The 14216-nt window shown below is 40.0% G+C and overlaps 1 protein-coding gene across 2 annotated transcripts in view; it reads right to left on the bottom strand.

Annotated features, from left to right (window-relative positions):
* Nucleotides 1–852: 852 nt before the first annotated feature.
* The window catches only part of TAF9B (TATA-box binding protein associated factor 9b), a 37352-nt gene continuing 23988 nt past the window's right edge, over nt 853–14216 (bottom strand). Inside the window, exons 1-8 of one of the 2 annotated variants that reach the window (XM_054471259.2) lie at nt 11886–11931; nt 10493–10618; nt 9774–9855; nt 9048–9184; nt 8835–8969; nt 7998–8073; nt 4427–4537; nt 853–2879 (exon numbers count right to left, since the gene is read on the bottom strand). In XM_054471259.2, the coding sequence (XP_054327234.1) occupies nt 2716–2879; nt 4427–4537; nt 7998–8073; nt 8835–8969; nt 9048–9184; nt 9774–9855; nt 10493–10618; nt 11886–11927 (873 nt within the window). In that variant the 5' untranslated portion in view covers nt 11928–11931 and the 3' untranslated portion in view covers nt 853–2715. Of the gene's footprint in view, nt 2880–4426; nt 4538–7997; nt 8074–8834; nt 8970–9047; nt 9185–9773; nt 9856–10492; nt 10619–11885; nt 11932–14216 lie in introns of those variants that run through there. The other variant, XM_054471260.2, reaches the window with a different exon arrangement.

Genomic DNA, 14216 nt, shown 5'->3' on the forward strand with positions numbered 1-14216 from the left:
TTCCCTCCCCAGAAGCAACCTCTGGAAGACCAGTGTCTTTCAATCTAAGGCTATTTAATATACATAAAGAGGCCGGGCGCGGTGGCTCACGCCTGTAATCCCAACACTTTGGGAGGCCCAGGCGGGCGGGTCATGAGGTCAGGAGATCGAGACCATCCTGGCTAACACGGTGAAACCCCGTCTCTACTAAAAATACAAAAAATTAGCTGGGCGTGATGGCGGGCGCCTGTAGTCCCAGCTACTCGGGAGGCTGAGGCAGGAGAATAGCATGAACCTGGGAAGCGGAGCTCGCAGTGAGCCGAGATCGCGCCACTGCACTCCAGCCCAGGCAACAGAGTGAGACTCAAAGAGCATACCCATGTGTGTATATCTATCTATCTGTATATAAATATATTAAAATGTAAATGGTGGCATACCTGCTGTTCTGTAGTTGATTAGTGTTTTCTTTCCTGCCTCTTGAATATTCCGTCACCTTGGATCCCTTAGAACATAGTGTGCATCACATCTTCCATTCTCCCCCCGCCCCATGCTGGCTATATTCGTACTCAGATCATAGATGCTTGTTTGCTACCCATAAAAGGAAGAACTGGAGATAACAGTGTCCTCATCCCATTTACCATCAGCACATATTTTTTAAAAATTCTACCTAGAAGGTGAAGGACAACAGATTTAAACCCATATTCTTCTACTCATTTTCAATTTGCTTCACTATGATGGTGTCACATGCTGATTCTAGATAAAAGCAAGTGATTTTCTGATATATAACCATTAAACAAATCTTAATGGCTTTTGGCCATCAGAGTTACTGGGGTTTGTTCATCTCCCTTGAATCCTAAAACATGAAAACACTGATAAGCTCAAATTTTTATTAACCTTGGAACAAATGTAATAATTCTTTATAGTCATATAGCACTTTACAATTTTGAAAGAATTTTCACATATACCAATTGAACCCTCACAACAGCCCTGTGAGGTAGGCAAGGTAGGTGTTACTTTCCTACTACTAGTGAGGAGAACAAGGCTAAAAGGTGAAGTAAGGTCACACAGTTGGTAAATGATGGAGCTAGGACTAGAACCTAGGCCTTCTGACTTGCTGCCTCCCTGAGAACATTCAAGTAATAATATCTTATGCTATATAATGAATATTTATCTCCTATGATGTTGGTCGGGTCTGTTTTTATACATTTTACCTGTTTTTATATTACCTTTCCTTAATACCGAAAAACACTAAAACTGATATGAGACATTTGAGACATTTCTTCTCTGTTACTGGACTTTCTTAGATATATCAAGCACTATCCTAAGATGAAACTTCTGTTTTGAGGATCCTTGGCTATAAATTCTAAATTATGATATGAACATTTATTTTACAAATTCTACAAAAGTATGTTGAACTTAAGAAAAACAAAACAGGTGTGTTTATATTCTCAAAAGCTTTGCCATCTTTCCCAATATGACTTTAATATGTGTATAAATGGAAAACAGGGAAAGGTGTTCAGCAACATTACAGTATTATTGGGAAACCTATGCAGAGTGCACATAAATGCAAGTTACGTCACATTAATTTGTTTTCTTTGTTGGCCTTATAGAGGATGGAGAACCATTAGTGTCTTATTTTCAGGTTTGATCCTGTCCTATATGTGACATCCTCAGCAACAAGCTAAAATGATCTGAATTATACCAATAGCGGGGCTCAAGCAGCAGTGATCAAAACATAATATGTATATGGTAAAAAGGAACACTTGTTCTTCAGTGGTTTTGCCTAGGTCCAGTGTAATTACTTATCAAAACATGTTTTAAGCTACAGCATCTCTGTTAAATTTAGAAATGTGAAGCATGGAAGAGTTATCAACTTGGAATACAATACTAAAACTGAATATAACTGACCCAAAACTACCTGTCAAAAGCACAGTAAAGCTTAAACAGGTATAAAAACTAAGGGGTAAAACCCAACTGCTCTGACATAAGAGTGAAAAACAGCAAATGCAAACCATCAGGTTAAAGTGAATCACAAAACATTAGGCACGTAGAGCATGTTTTAAAAATAGGAAAATGACACTGAGCTGTATTACCAGGAATAATATTTTTAAAATTCCAGGTATGGCCTTTTACATTTAACAGCCATGGAGAGAAACAAGCCTATGGGGGAGGTGCAGAAAATGAATGGGATCTAGAAAGGGAGTTGAGTTTGGGAGTTAAGGAAGTCAAAGAAACAAATACATTCAAAATGGATTTAGAATCTCTCTAAATCCACCCTTTCCAAAAAATGTTTCCTATATTGAGAGATTTGGTAAAAATAAAAAAGCTAGTGACAGTAAATAACTATATTACCTTATAAAATAAAGTAGTATTTAAATGTAGATCAGAAATTATGCTGTTAAAGATAAACCTGCTGACTAGGTTGTAGAACCTGAAACTTAAGTGCTGCTATCAGTGATAGAAGGCAGAAAAGTGTCTCAAAAACAGAATTGCCATACTAGGACTCAACATTAACGAAACTATTAACAAACAAGTACTTAACTGTTTGTAATTGAAGCCTACTGAAAAACCCATTTGTATGTTTACTGAAGAGATCTAACAGTTTTAACTGACGAAAAATACTGCAGCTACATTTCAGTCTTTTAAGGTAAAACAAGATCTAGAATATTCTAGTTCAGTATGCTGGGCTCAAAACCAACTTTCCTTTTGAAATGCATCTAGACTAGACTATATTCCTTACATAATATCATTGTCATCATCATCTTCATGTTTTCTCTTCAGTGGGTTTGCTTCATTGGCCGTGTTCTGTGACGACACCATGTTGGTGGTAATAAGAATATTTTTGGGCCCAATCATTGAAGGATTAATCAGAACATTTTGAACTGCAGTTGTTGCAGGAACTGTAAACAGAGAAGACCCCCCAAAACCAAGCTATGAATTACCCAGAATCCGAAACATATGATAAAAAGTATACAACAAAGCTGAATGTAATTCTAATACGAATTTCAATAGCATGAAGTGCAACTATATCATAGAAGAAACATAGGTACTTATACTGCAATGAGTTGAATTAAATTTTAAAAAATCTTTATTTTTAATTGGCAAATAATAATTGTGTATTTATTTTTAAATTATTATTTTTTTGAGACAGTGTCTCGCTCTGTCATCCAAGCTGGCATGATCTTGGCTCACTGCAACCTTCACCTCCTGAGTTCAAGTGATTCTCGTGCCTCAGGTTCCCAAGTAGCTGGGATTATAGGTGTGTGCCACCATACCTGGCTAATTTTTGTATTTTCAGTAGAGACGGGGTTTCACCACGTTGGCCAGGCTGGTCTCGAACTCCTGGCCTCAAGTGATCCTCCCGCCTCGGTCTCCCAAAGTGCTGGGATTACAGGTGTGAGCCATTGCACCTTGCCAATAATTGTGTATATTTATGGGATATAATGTGATGTTCTGATCTATGTATAGATAAAGATTAAATCAAACATATCTAGTACAAGGTTGAAGAAGTTCTGTTGTATTTTAACAACCTAGAATTTCAATTTAGTCATGGGAAACTGCACTGGATTCATCATGCAACATACTAAACAAAGGCCTATGTTCAAGGTCAGGAATCACTTCCCTAATAGGCCAGTATTTTACATAAGTTGCTTATTGTGTGCAGTTAGGTTTCAGAAGACATGAAATCTAGACATACACATTAGTAAACTGCTATGACAGAATTCTACTTATTCCAATCTGTGTGTGTGTGTGTGTATCCTATGAAGTAAAGGTACAATTTCATTTGAATTTACGTTTATGTTCTGGATTGCATACACATATTCATCACTAAGTTTTGTCGCTTTCTTGAGCTGTTACCTTAACTGCTTTTCCTTGAAGATGCCTTAGATTTGTGGAACCTAACTGTTTAGTTGACGGTGTTCTTTGAAAATCTGATGAACACACTGAATACTCTTTCCCTCCTCCCCAAAACGTTACATATATAGTAGCCCCCCCTTATCTGCAGTTTCAGCTACTTGTGGTCAACTGCGATCCAAAAATAGATGAGTACAGTACAGTAAGATACTTTGAGAGATCACCTCACATATACTTTATTACAGTATGTTGTTGTAATTGTTCTTTTTTAATTAATTGTTAATTTCTTGCCGTGCCTAATTTATAAATTAAACCTTATAATTTAGAAAGTTTATAAATTTAACTTTAAAGGTTGTAAATCTAACTGGGGGTCTTGGAACAATCCCTCAAGGATAAGGGGGGAGACTACTTTATGTAAAATTTCACAGAATTTTAGAGGGCTCATAGGTCCCTCTGAAGAACCCTCATTTGCAGCATTACTGCCACCTTCCTGTTGGGTATTAAAACAATTTACCTCTTGCTATAGGAATACAAACGGTTCTACAATTTCAAATTATTCACAAATTCTGTCCCCCACCCCCAATCACATTACCTGGTTTGACAGGTGTGGACTGAGAAGGTGGAATCTGCACCGTAAATCTTTGGCTTGTCACTGACATTGGAGTTGCAACTTTATTTGGGACAGACACCGTTTGTGGGGTTGCTGTAGTTACAATAAACAGACCATATTTGTTAGGTGACTTATACAGATTTATATTCTACTCAGCTTACCGCAAACTATCTTCAAAGCAAGGGAAACTAATAAAAGGTGAGGAAAAAGTCATTAGAAATAAGAGCAAAACAACCTTAAAAAAATTTACAAGCTTGTTTAGATGTTACAAAATTCAGTATAGAATAGTGGTAAAGAATGTAGGCTCTGTAGCCTACCTTCTTGAGATTGAATCCAGGCTCTCACCTACTAGCTGAGTGTCCTTGGGCAAGTTATTTAAATTTTTGTGCCTCAGTTTTCTCCTCTGTAAAATGGGGGATAATATCACCCATTTCATATAATTATTGTGAAAATTAAGTAAAAATAATCCCTGTAAAACTCTTCAAACAGCATCTGGTACATAGTAAGCACTGAGGTTTAGCTGGATGAAGACATAAAGATAAGAGTTTAACCTACCAGAATAAAGACCCAGGTTTTCTATTACCTTAGTTGGCACTTTTAATCTTGGTCACTTGCTGAGAATCAGAAGATGTCATCTATGCCCATGAAACTAAAGCAGAGATCAAATACACCCCTTGAGGTCTCCAGGTGGGCCCAGAAAATTTATTCCCTTTCTGTGTTCAGATACTTTTTAAGCAGAAAAATATCTTGGAGATAACCTAGTCTAAACCCCCAGTCATCTAAATTCTACCCATTATTCCAAGGTACAACTCAAATACTACCCCGTTTTATAAAACTTTCCTTAATTTTCTTAGTTAAACGTCTTATATCCTGCCTCTGAAGTTCCCTTAACGTCATAGGAGTCATTATTATTATTATCTTATCTCACTGACTAGATTACAAGCCTTGGCTAACATTTTTCATCCTTGTGAGCACATGGCTCTTTTACCTTGCTCCTAATAGGTACTCAACAAATGTTTGCTTAATAAATGTATTTTGCAAGACTCGAAGACTTAATATATATACTGACATCATTGCTCTCTCAAAAAATACATTTATGGAAATGTATCCATTTCCAATTTTTCATTTGAGGATGCAGGCTTTCCAATACATCCCTTCCCCCCTTGGAATCAGCAGTCTACCCAGAGATAGAGTTGCTGAGGACACTACAATTATCATCATTTCTAGAGACAAAGGTGAAGAAAGTCTAAGGGAATAAAGCCCAAAGGTACCGAGAAATCCGGGTTTTACTGCTTTCTCTCCCAAACACAGAAGGTGAGACCTTCCTCTAAAATATCTCCATCCCTAGGTAAGTTTTCCCATGTATTAAGGATCAGTTCAAAGAATTTGGTGAAGCGTAATGAAGCAATGTAAGTATTTTATAAAGAAAAAAGAAAACTCACAGTAGGTGGATGTTTTCTTGGCCTAAGGATTGTTAATACATTTAAGTAGGTATGGAGTTCAGGCTTTAAAACTGAACACATTAGACTGTAGATGGAGCCTCCCCCAATTGAACAGAGTAAATACTCAGGTCTTAAGTCTATATAAATCATTTTAATTTTTTTTTTTTGAGACAGAGTCTTACACTCTGTCGCCCAAGCTGGAGTGCAGTGGCATGATCTTGGCTCACTGTAACCTCCGCATCTTGGGTTCAAGCAATTCTCATGCCTCAGCCTCTCGAGTAGCTGGGATTACAGGCACCCACCACCATGGCCGGCTAATTTTTGTATTTTTAGTAGAGACGGGGTTTCACCATGTTGGCCAGGCTGCTCTTGAACTCCTGACCTCAAGTGATAGGCCCGCCTTGGCCTCCCAAAGTGCTAGGATTACAGGTGTGAGCCACCGCACCTGGCCAACTCATTTTAATTTTTTTCAAGTTTAAAACTTTCATCTTTAAGCCTGGCGTGGTGGCTCACGCCTGTAATCCTAGCACTTTGGGAGGCTGAGGCAGGCAGATCACTTGAGGTCAGGAGTTCAAGACCAGTCTGGCCAACATGCTGAAATCCCGTCTTTACTGAAAAACAAAAACAAAAACAAAAATTAGCCTGGTGTGGTGACGCACACCTGTAATCCCAGCTACTCGGGAGGCTGAGGCAGGAGAATTGCTTGAACCCAGGAGGCAGAGGTTGCAGTGAGCCAAGATTGTGCCATTGCACTCCAGCCTGGGTGACAGAGCGAGACTCTGTCTCAAAAAATAAAAAATAAAAACAAACAAAAAAAAAACTTGCATCTTTAAAACTATCAGGCATTTTTTGGCAGTGCCCTGACTCTAGATTTTAACAATCTCTGAAGTATGTACAACAAATGTCTAGCTAGGAATAAAAATCACAACTGATAACTAAAATTGGTTAACCTGCCTAACACACGAAACTGATTACCAGCCTAGGGGTTTAAAAAAGCTGGTATTCATTTAAGTAATGTGAACCCACAGACAAACAGTATATGATGAAACTTTACAAAGATTATAATGCAGATTTCTGTCCACAAAGGTCACAGGTAGGTAATTAGACATGTACAACTAATACTATACCAAACTGGTTTTACAATGCCTGAAATGCAAATTTACATCCTGAGAATATGAAGAGAGGGTTTACACACCTCAGAAATCAAATGCTGCTTATACCTGAGCTATACGACAGCTACAGGACTCAAGTTATAAGCAATAAGAGCCAATAAATTAATACTGGTGAAAAGGGACTTTTCTGAAAATACTTTGATTACCAGACTATGCAAGAAACCCAGCAGGAACGTAGGAAAAAAAAAAAAAAAAAACAGGAACTCTAAGTCCATTATTTGTTTTCCTTATTATCTAAACAACGATATTAAAAAGAAACAAATAATGGTTTCTAAATACCATTCTCCACTAAAAGGAACCAGAGCTCTTTGGACAAGTGGATGATTCTAGGACCTGGGCAGAAAAATATAAAGATGAGTTTGGAACATCTTGTTGCATCAGAAAGCAAGAAATGATCACAGAATGATGCAGATATGTCAAAAGGACACAGGAAACAGCTTGAAGGGGCTCCCACTGACCAATCTAAAACAATCAGTACTATGTTTTAAAAAGGTTAGTATTAACAATTTTTTTCTTTGAGATCCTTAAGATTTTTGTACACCTTAATCTTCTTTCTACTGTATTCTCTTATCAATTTATTTCGAAATTTAAATTTCTAATAAGTAGTCTACTGCCATAAGTGTGTGTGGCACCTTAAAGAAGGCGTAAAGTACATAGCTAAGAGTAAACTCCTGTTTTTGGTATCAGAGTTTATACCAACAACAATGGGGGCAATGTCCTATTTTATATTCATTTGAGATCAGACGTTCCTTGTGGCTTTCTCATTTTGAAATCCAGTAACATGTATGTTTATAGCTTTACTAGAGGATGAGTAAAATTATTAATAGTAACACATACACAAGAATTTCTGATTCACTTTTTGACTTGCATTATAGTTCAAAACCAAGTGCTGAGGCACTGCTTTACCAGCCAGAAATGCCATTGTCTCCTCTCACTTACCTATAGTAGGAGTAGTAGGTTTGCTACTAACGGCACCAACACTTAATCGTGGAACTAGTCTCCCTTGGTTAGGTCCCTAGGGGATTTAAAAAACAAATTAATATTAAGATGTGACACCTAAATTTACCAGGAATGAAATTAGGATTGCTGATGTAAATGATTATGGATAATCCACGGCAAGAAAGTCCTGTTTTTGTTCTCTCAGTGTTCTAAATCCAACATTTAATCTGGGGTTTGCATAAACATATATACATGTCTTTATCTATATAAAAATAGATATGAATACGTATATAATCTTATGCAGTATTAAAGTTTAAGATAGCTGTTATCCCCATTCAAGTTAAGACTCTAACTACTTTGTGATTTTTAATCTTAACTGGTCAATTTCTTAACCCAAAAAAGAATAAAACTCTTATAGTGGAACTTCAGAAAAGGCAGCCTATTATGGGGAGAACTTTTTCAGTGGTGGGAGAGCTTTATGTCATATTTTAGAAAGCTGGCCTAATTCCTGATGGTATCATTTCCTCTGTTATTAGGCCTCACTAAAAAACTATGATATAGTGGAAAGAATGGGAGTTATGAAGCTTGGAATCAGTCCTAGCTTTGCTACTAACTTCATAAATGAGTTCAGGCCCTGCTTCCTGATGTGAAAAATGACTGTTGAGTTAGATGAACAATAAAGTTCCATCTAGCTCGAAAATTTTTTAAAATTAAAAAAATTCCAGTAAGTTATCTTAACCTTTAATCTACTATACTAGCTACAGGAATTTGCTTTTCACAAAGTCCCCTATCATATTCCACCTTTTAAAAAAAGAAAAGTTGACTAAAATTTCTTACCTTTTTAATTAAGGACTTCAGCCTATAGTTTGGAGCTGTTAAGCAGTATCTATCAGGTGGCAGTCTAGGTCCTGCATATGGCTTAATCAGTGGCAAAGGGGTTTGATTTTTCTGCCTTGCGATATCCAGTAAAAACTTAAAAAAAAAATCCTTATTAGAACTACAGTTTAAAAAATTATAAGTAAAAATAACTTCAAATCAAAGTTTGCTCACATCTCTTGGGGGAGGAGAGGTAAAAGATTGGTCAGCACGACACTGGATTGCCAGTCTCACATCATCTGCATCAACATTAGGTTTCTTAGCATGGCTCGAATAAATTTTTGCATCATCCAGAATTGTAGTCACATAACCTTTAAGAACAAAACAATCTTTTCTTAAACATATGAAGACAGCTTAATATTTATGGCTACTTGTCTTAATGATTTTAATAAGTAATTGTCCTGTCTATATGATCAGTTTTAAACAGGTATCACAGTGTGAATACTACTGTCCCATAGCTTGAGCTCCTTTAATTCTTTAGGCTGAATTCTGATACTAACTGTTAACATAATTTGGTTGAAAATGTTCTTACAAGGCTGGGCGTGGTGGCTCACGCCTGTAATCCCAGCACTTTGGGAGGCCGAGATGGGCGGATCACTTGAGTCAGTAGTTCGAGGCCAGCCTGGGCAATATGGCGAAACTCCCTTTCTACTAAAAACACAACACCTTGCCTGGCGTGGTGGCAAGTGCCTGTAGTCCCAGCTCGGGAGGCTGAGGCATGAGAATCGCTTGAACCCAGGAGGCGGAGGCCTCAGTGAGCCAAGATCGCGCCACTGCCTTCTAGCCTGGGCAACAGCGAGTCCCTGTCTCAAAAAAGAAAATAAAAGAAAATGTTCTTACAATAAAAATATCTTTTCAAGTTTACAAGTTAGGCAAGTTTTTGGTGTTTCATTAACTTACGGAAAGCAAATTCCAACATTTGATTTATAACCCTTGGTTCATACTCTGTGATTCCCATATCCTTCAGGATCTGTGCCATCACCTGTGGATTCAAATAAAAACACCAGATGCAGAATTTGGTACTGGAAATCAAGGCTGCACTGAAGGGTAGTATTTATATTTATGATACAAGGTTCCCCTTCTTTGGGCTCCAAAGTCCTACTCACCCTTGCCCTCCCAAGTGAGTCAGTGATCACACCAAATCGCATAGTACGCTTTTGCAGAAAACTTTTATTTTTATTTTTTGGCGGGGTTGGGGGCGGGGTGTGGGGCAAAGAGAAGACAGAAGTTAGCTTCCCCAGCAGAGGTAAGTATCTCCATCCAGCTGGTTGTCATTTTTGGCTGTGGCGGCGGGTTAAGCTAGCATCAGAATCCTGGACGCGGAGTCAGGGCTGGCAGATAGCTAGAGACGATGGGGAGACAGGGGCCCGAAGCCCAGGACACAAAGCTTGGCAGCCGTTCCGCAAGCTCCGCTGGACCGCGACCCTCTGGCAGGGCTTGGCCCAAGCGGCGAGATAGGGGCCCGGGGGCCAGGGCGCATCCCCATCACCCTCTCCTGACGGCCCTGACTAGACTGAAACGAGCGTGCGAGCCCCCCCTCAGGCCCTCAGCGTGGCCCTGCCTCGCAGGTCCCTGGCTGCACCTGGCTTCGCGCTCCGCTGCTCATCCTTCGCACTTACCAAGGCATCTCTCGGAGCGTTCTTGGGAGGCGCCATCTTGCCCGACTCCATGTTATCCAGCCACTCGTCATCCGCGGAGAGAGAGGAGACAGGCGAGCTCGCGGGCTCCTCGCTCAGGCTCCACCCCTGCAGGGAGCGGGAGGAGGGAAACGGAAGGCGGGGTTACGTGCCAGCCGCCGGGGGCGGGAATTTCAGCAAGCCGCTGGCAAGGGGAAGAGACACGCTCGGGCGCCCGAGCTCAGGATTGGAAGAGGCAGGTAATCCTTCCCCGTGGAGCCTGCTGGGGGCTGAAAGAAGTAGAGGGGCCGAGAAGCTCGACTTCCCAGAGTTGTTTCCCGGCAAAGCGCACCAAGCGGGCCAACCTCACCTTTGCAGGGGTCCCTCCTCACACCTCCACGGCTACCACCTTTGCCCCTTTCGGCTTCCCGAAATTCCAGACCCAGTCGGTGTTAGGGCTGCTTGGTCCAACACAGTTGGACCCGTTACGTTTGAATGTCACATCAACAAGGAATACATTTTTAGTATAAGTATATCCCAGATTTGCACAGGCCATACTTATGCTACGAAATAATTGTTCTGACATTCATATTTAACCGGGTGTCCCGGATTTTTATTAGCTAAATCTGACAATCCTACCCAATAGCTTGCTCTCCCCACAGCAAGACTTTGGTCAGCCCTTGTCACACTCAAAGCCCTACCATGGCTGCCCATTTCACACTGATGAAAAACTAAAGCCTTCACTCGGCCCGTTAGAGACCCTCTAGTTTCTCTTGGCCCTGGAGCAGCTTCCTGTCTCCCCGCTGAGGCCAACACAGGACCCTTCCTTGCCTCCCAGTTACACCCTTCCCAGCCCCTCCTCCACAGAACAGCCCGAATGACTTTTCGTGAGAACCTACCATCCAGCCCCAGTGACTTTCAAAAAATGTGCATCAGTTAACTATTTCTGGCTTAAAATGTCGCAGATAACGCATTCTTACCCTCCACATCCACCAACGCCCTAGGATTCTCCATCTCAGGAACAGGAACCGTGACTCACCCAGGCCAGAAACGGAGCAGGCAGCCATGTTGGCGCTTTCCCTCACAATCCACACTCAATCTAGCAACAAGTCTTGTCCGGGTGACCTCCCAAAGTTCTATGCATGTCTCCACATCTCCATCCAGTGCTACTATGCTAACGAGTCCAAGCCAACATCCTTACTCACCAAGATTACAGAAATATGGTCCCCAAATAGAGTCTCCCCACATTCCTTACACAGCTAGACGGACCTTTCAGTCATAAATCCAATCATTATTTTCTTTAAAACCCTCCAGTGGCTCTCCTCACAAACACATACACAAATACATACTAATTTCCCAGGCTTAGCGGGCCCTTCAGTTTTGTGGCGCAGCTCACCTCATCAGACTCATCAGAATCAGCCGTCCACCTGGCCGCCATCTTGAAGTTTGGGCAGGAACCCCCACCTCCGCCCCAAGAACCATGTGTTCTCAATACATTGTTTCCAGTGAGAGCACGTGCTCCCACGCTGAGCTAGTGCCTTTCCCCACTCTTAACTGTGGCCAACCTCTGTGTAAAACTAGTAACAGTCCCTTGCTTTTGAATATTTGCAAGGTACATTTAAAAATAGGTGGGGACCAGGCATGGTGGCTCACGCCTGTAATCCCAGCACTTTGGGAGCGAGGCGGGCGGATCACTTAACATCAGGAGTTTGAGATCAGTTTGGCCAATGTGGTGAAACTCTGTCTCTACTAAAAATACAAAATTTAGCCGGGCATGGCAGCGCAGGCCTGTAGTCCCAGCTACTCAGGAGGCTGAGGCAGGAGAATCGCAGGAACCCAGGAGGTGGAGGTTGCAGTGAGTCGAGATTGCACCACTGCACTCCAGCCTGGGCGACAGAGCGAGACTCCATCTCAAAAAAAGAAATAAAATAAAATAAAAATACGTGGTATATTTGCAGGGTACAACATTTAAGACTACTTTAAAATACCCTAGTAAAAGAAAACCTCTCTCACCTGTTCCGGCCACTGATGTCACTTTCACAGAAGGCACCATTGTTTATCAGTTTCTATTCTGTGCAATTTACAAATAGTATCTTGTTTATATATTTTTCCTCCCACTAGAATGGTACTATAGTCTTAGGGTGGCCAACCTTCAGAGAGCCAACCCAGGACATAGATGTGCTAGATGAAGAAAACCCATAACATAAATAATTGTCCATATGTATCATTACTTAAGAATAAGTGTTCACTTGAAATTATATGTTTTTTATGTATTATTTTCTGTTACGTAAGTGCTATTTAAACAAAACACTAGGACTAAACAGTGGCCATTAGTAGTAATTAATAGTAGGATAAGTTAAATAATATGTGTGAGAAAAATCTAACAATATTTTTCATTATATTTCTGTCCTCTGTACAATTTAACTCTTGCACATTTAAATTTTGTACGTCATATTGTGTATTCTTTATATACAGAAATATAAGACTGTTAAAAGGAATGTAAATATAAGACAAACAGCTATCTATATATATTTTTAATTTTTAATTTTTCTGTGTATATAGTAAGTGTATATATTTATGGGTACATGAAATGTTTTGATGCATGCATGCAACGTGAAATCATCATATCATGGAAAATAGGGTATCCATCTCTTCAAGCATTTATCCTTTGTGTTACAAGCAATCCAATTGCACTCTTAGTTATTTTAAAATTTACAATTAAGTTATTATTGACTATAGTCACCCTGTTGTGCTAGCAAATACCAGGTTTTATTCATCATTTCTATTTTGTTGTACACATAAACCTACCTGCATCTCCACCCTCCCACTATCCTTTCCAGCCTCTGGTAACCATCTTTCTACTCTCTGTGTCCATGAGTTCAATTGTTTTGAGTTTTGGATCCCACAAATAAATGAAAACATGTGATGTTTGTATTTCTGTCCTTGGCTTATTTCACTTACCATAATGACTTTCGGTTCCATCCATGTGGTTGCAAATAACAGGATCTCATTCTTTTTTATGGCCGAATAGTACTCCATTGCGTATAAGTACCACATTAAAAAATTTTTTAATTTTATGTTCAGTGGTATATGTGCAGGTTTGTTATATAGGTAAACTTGTGTCACAGTGGTTTGTTATACAGATTATTTTGCCACCCTAGTACCGAATAGTTATTTTTCCTAATCCTCTCCCTCCTCTTAGCCTCCAGCCTTAGGTAGGCCCCAGTGTCTGTTGTTCCCCTCTTTGTGTCCATGAGTTCTCATCATTTACCTCCCACTTATGAGTGAGAACATGGGGTATTTGGTTTTCCGTTCCTGCATTAGTTTGCCAAGGATAATGGCCTTCAGCTCCATCTATGTTCCCAGAAGACCTGATCTTGTTCATTTGTATGGCTGCATAGTATTCTACGGTGTATATGTACCACATTTTCTTTATCCAATCTGTCCATTGATGGGCATTTAGGTTGATTCCATGTCTTTACTGTTGTGCATAGTGCTGCAATGAACATTCACATGCATGTATGTGTGTGTGTGTATATATATATATATATTTAGATGGAGTCTTGCTCTGTTGCCCAGGCTGGAGTGTAGTGATGTGATGTGATCTCGGTTCATTGTAACCTCTGCCTCCCAGGTTCAAGTGATTTCCGGCTAATTTACGATTTTTTTAGTAGAGGCAGGGTTTCATCATGTTGGCCAGGCTGGTCTTGAACTTCTGACCTCAAGT

This window comes from Pongo pygmaeus, chromosome X (genome assembly GCF_028885625.2).
Source record: "Pongo pygmaeus isolate AG05252 chromosome X, NHGRI_mPonPyg2-v2.0_pri, whole genome shotgun sequence".
In the NCBI taxonomy this organism is placed as follows: domain Eukaryota; kingdom Metazoa; phylum Chordata; class Mammalia; order Primates; family Hominidae; genus Pongo; species Pongo pygmaeus.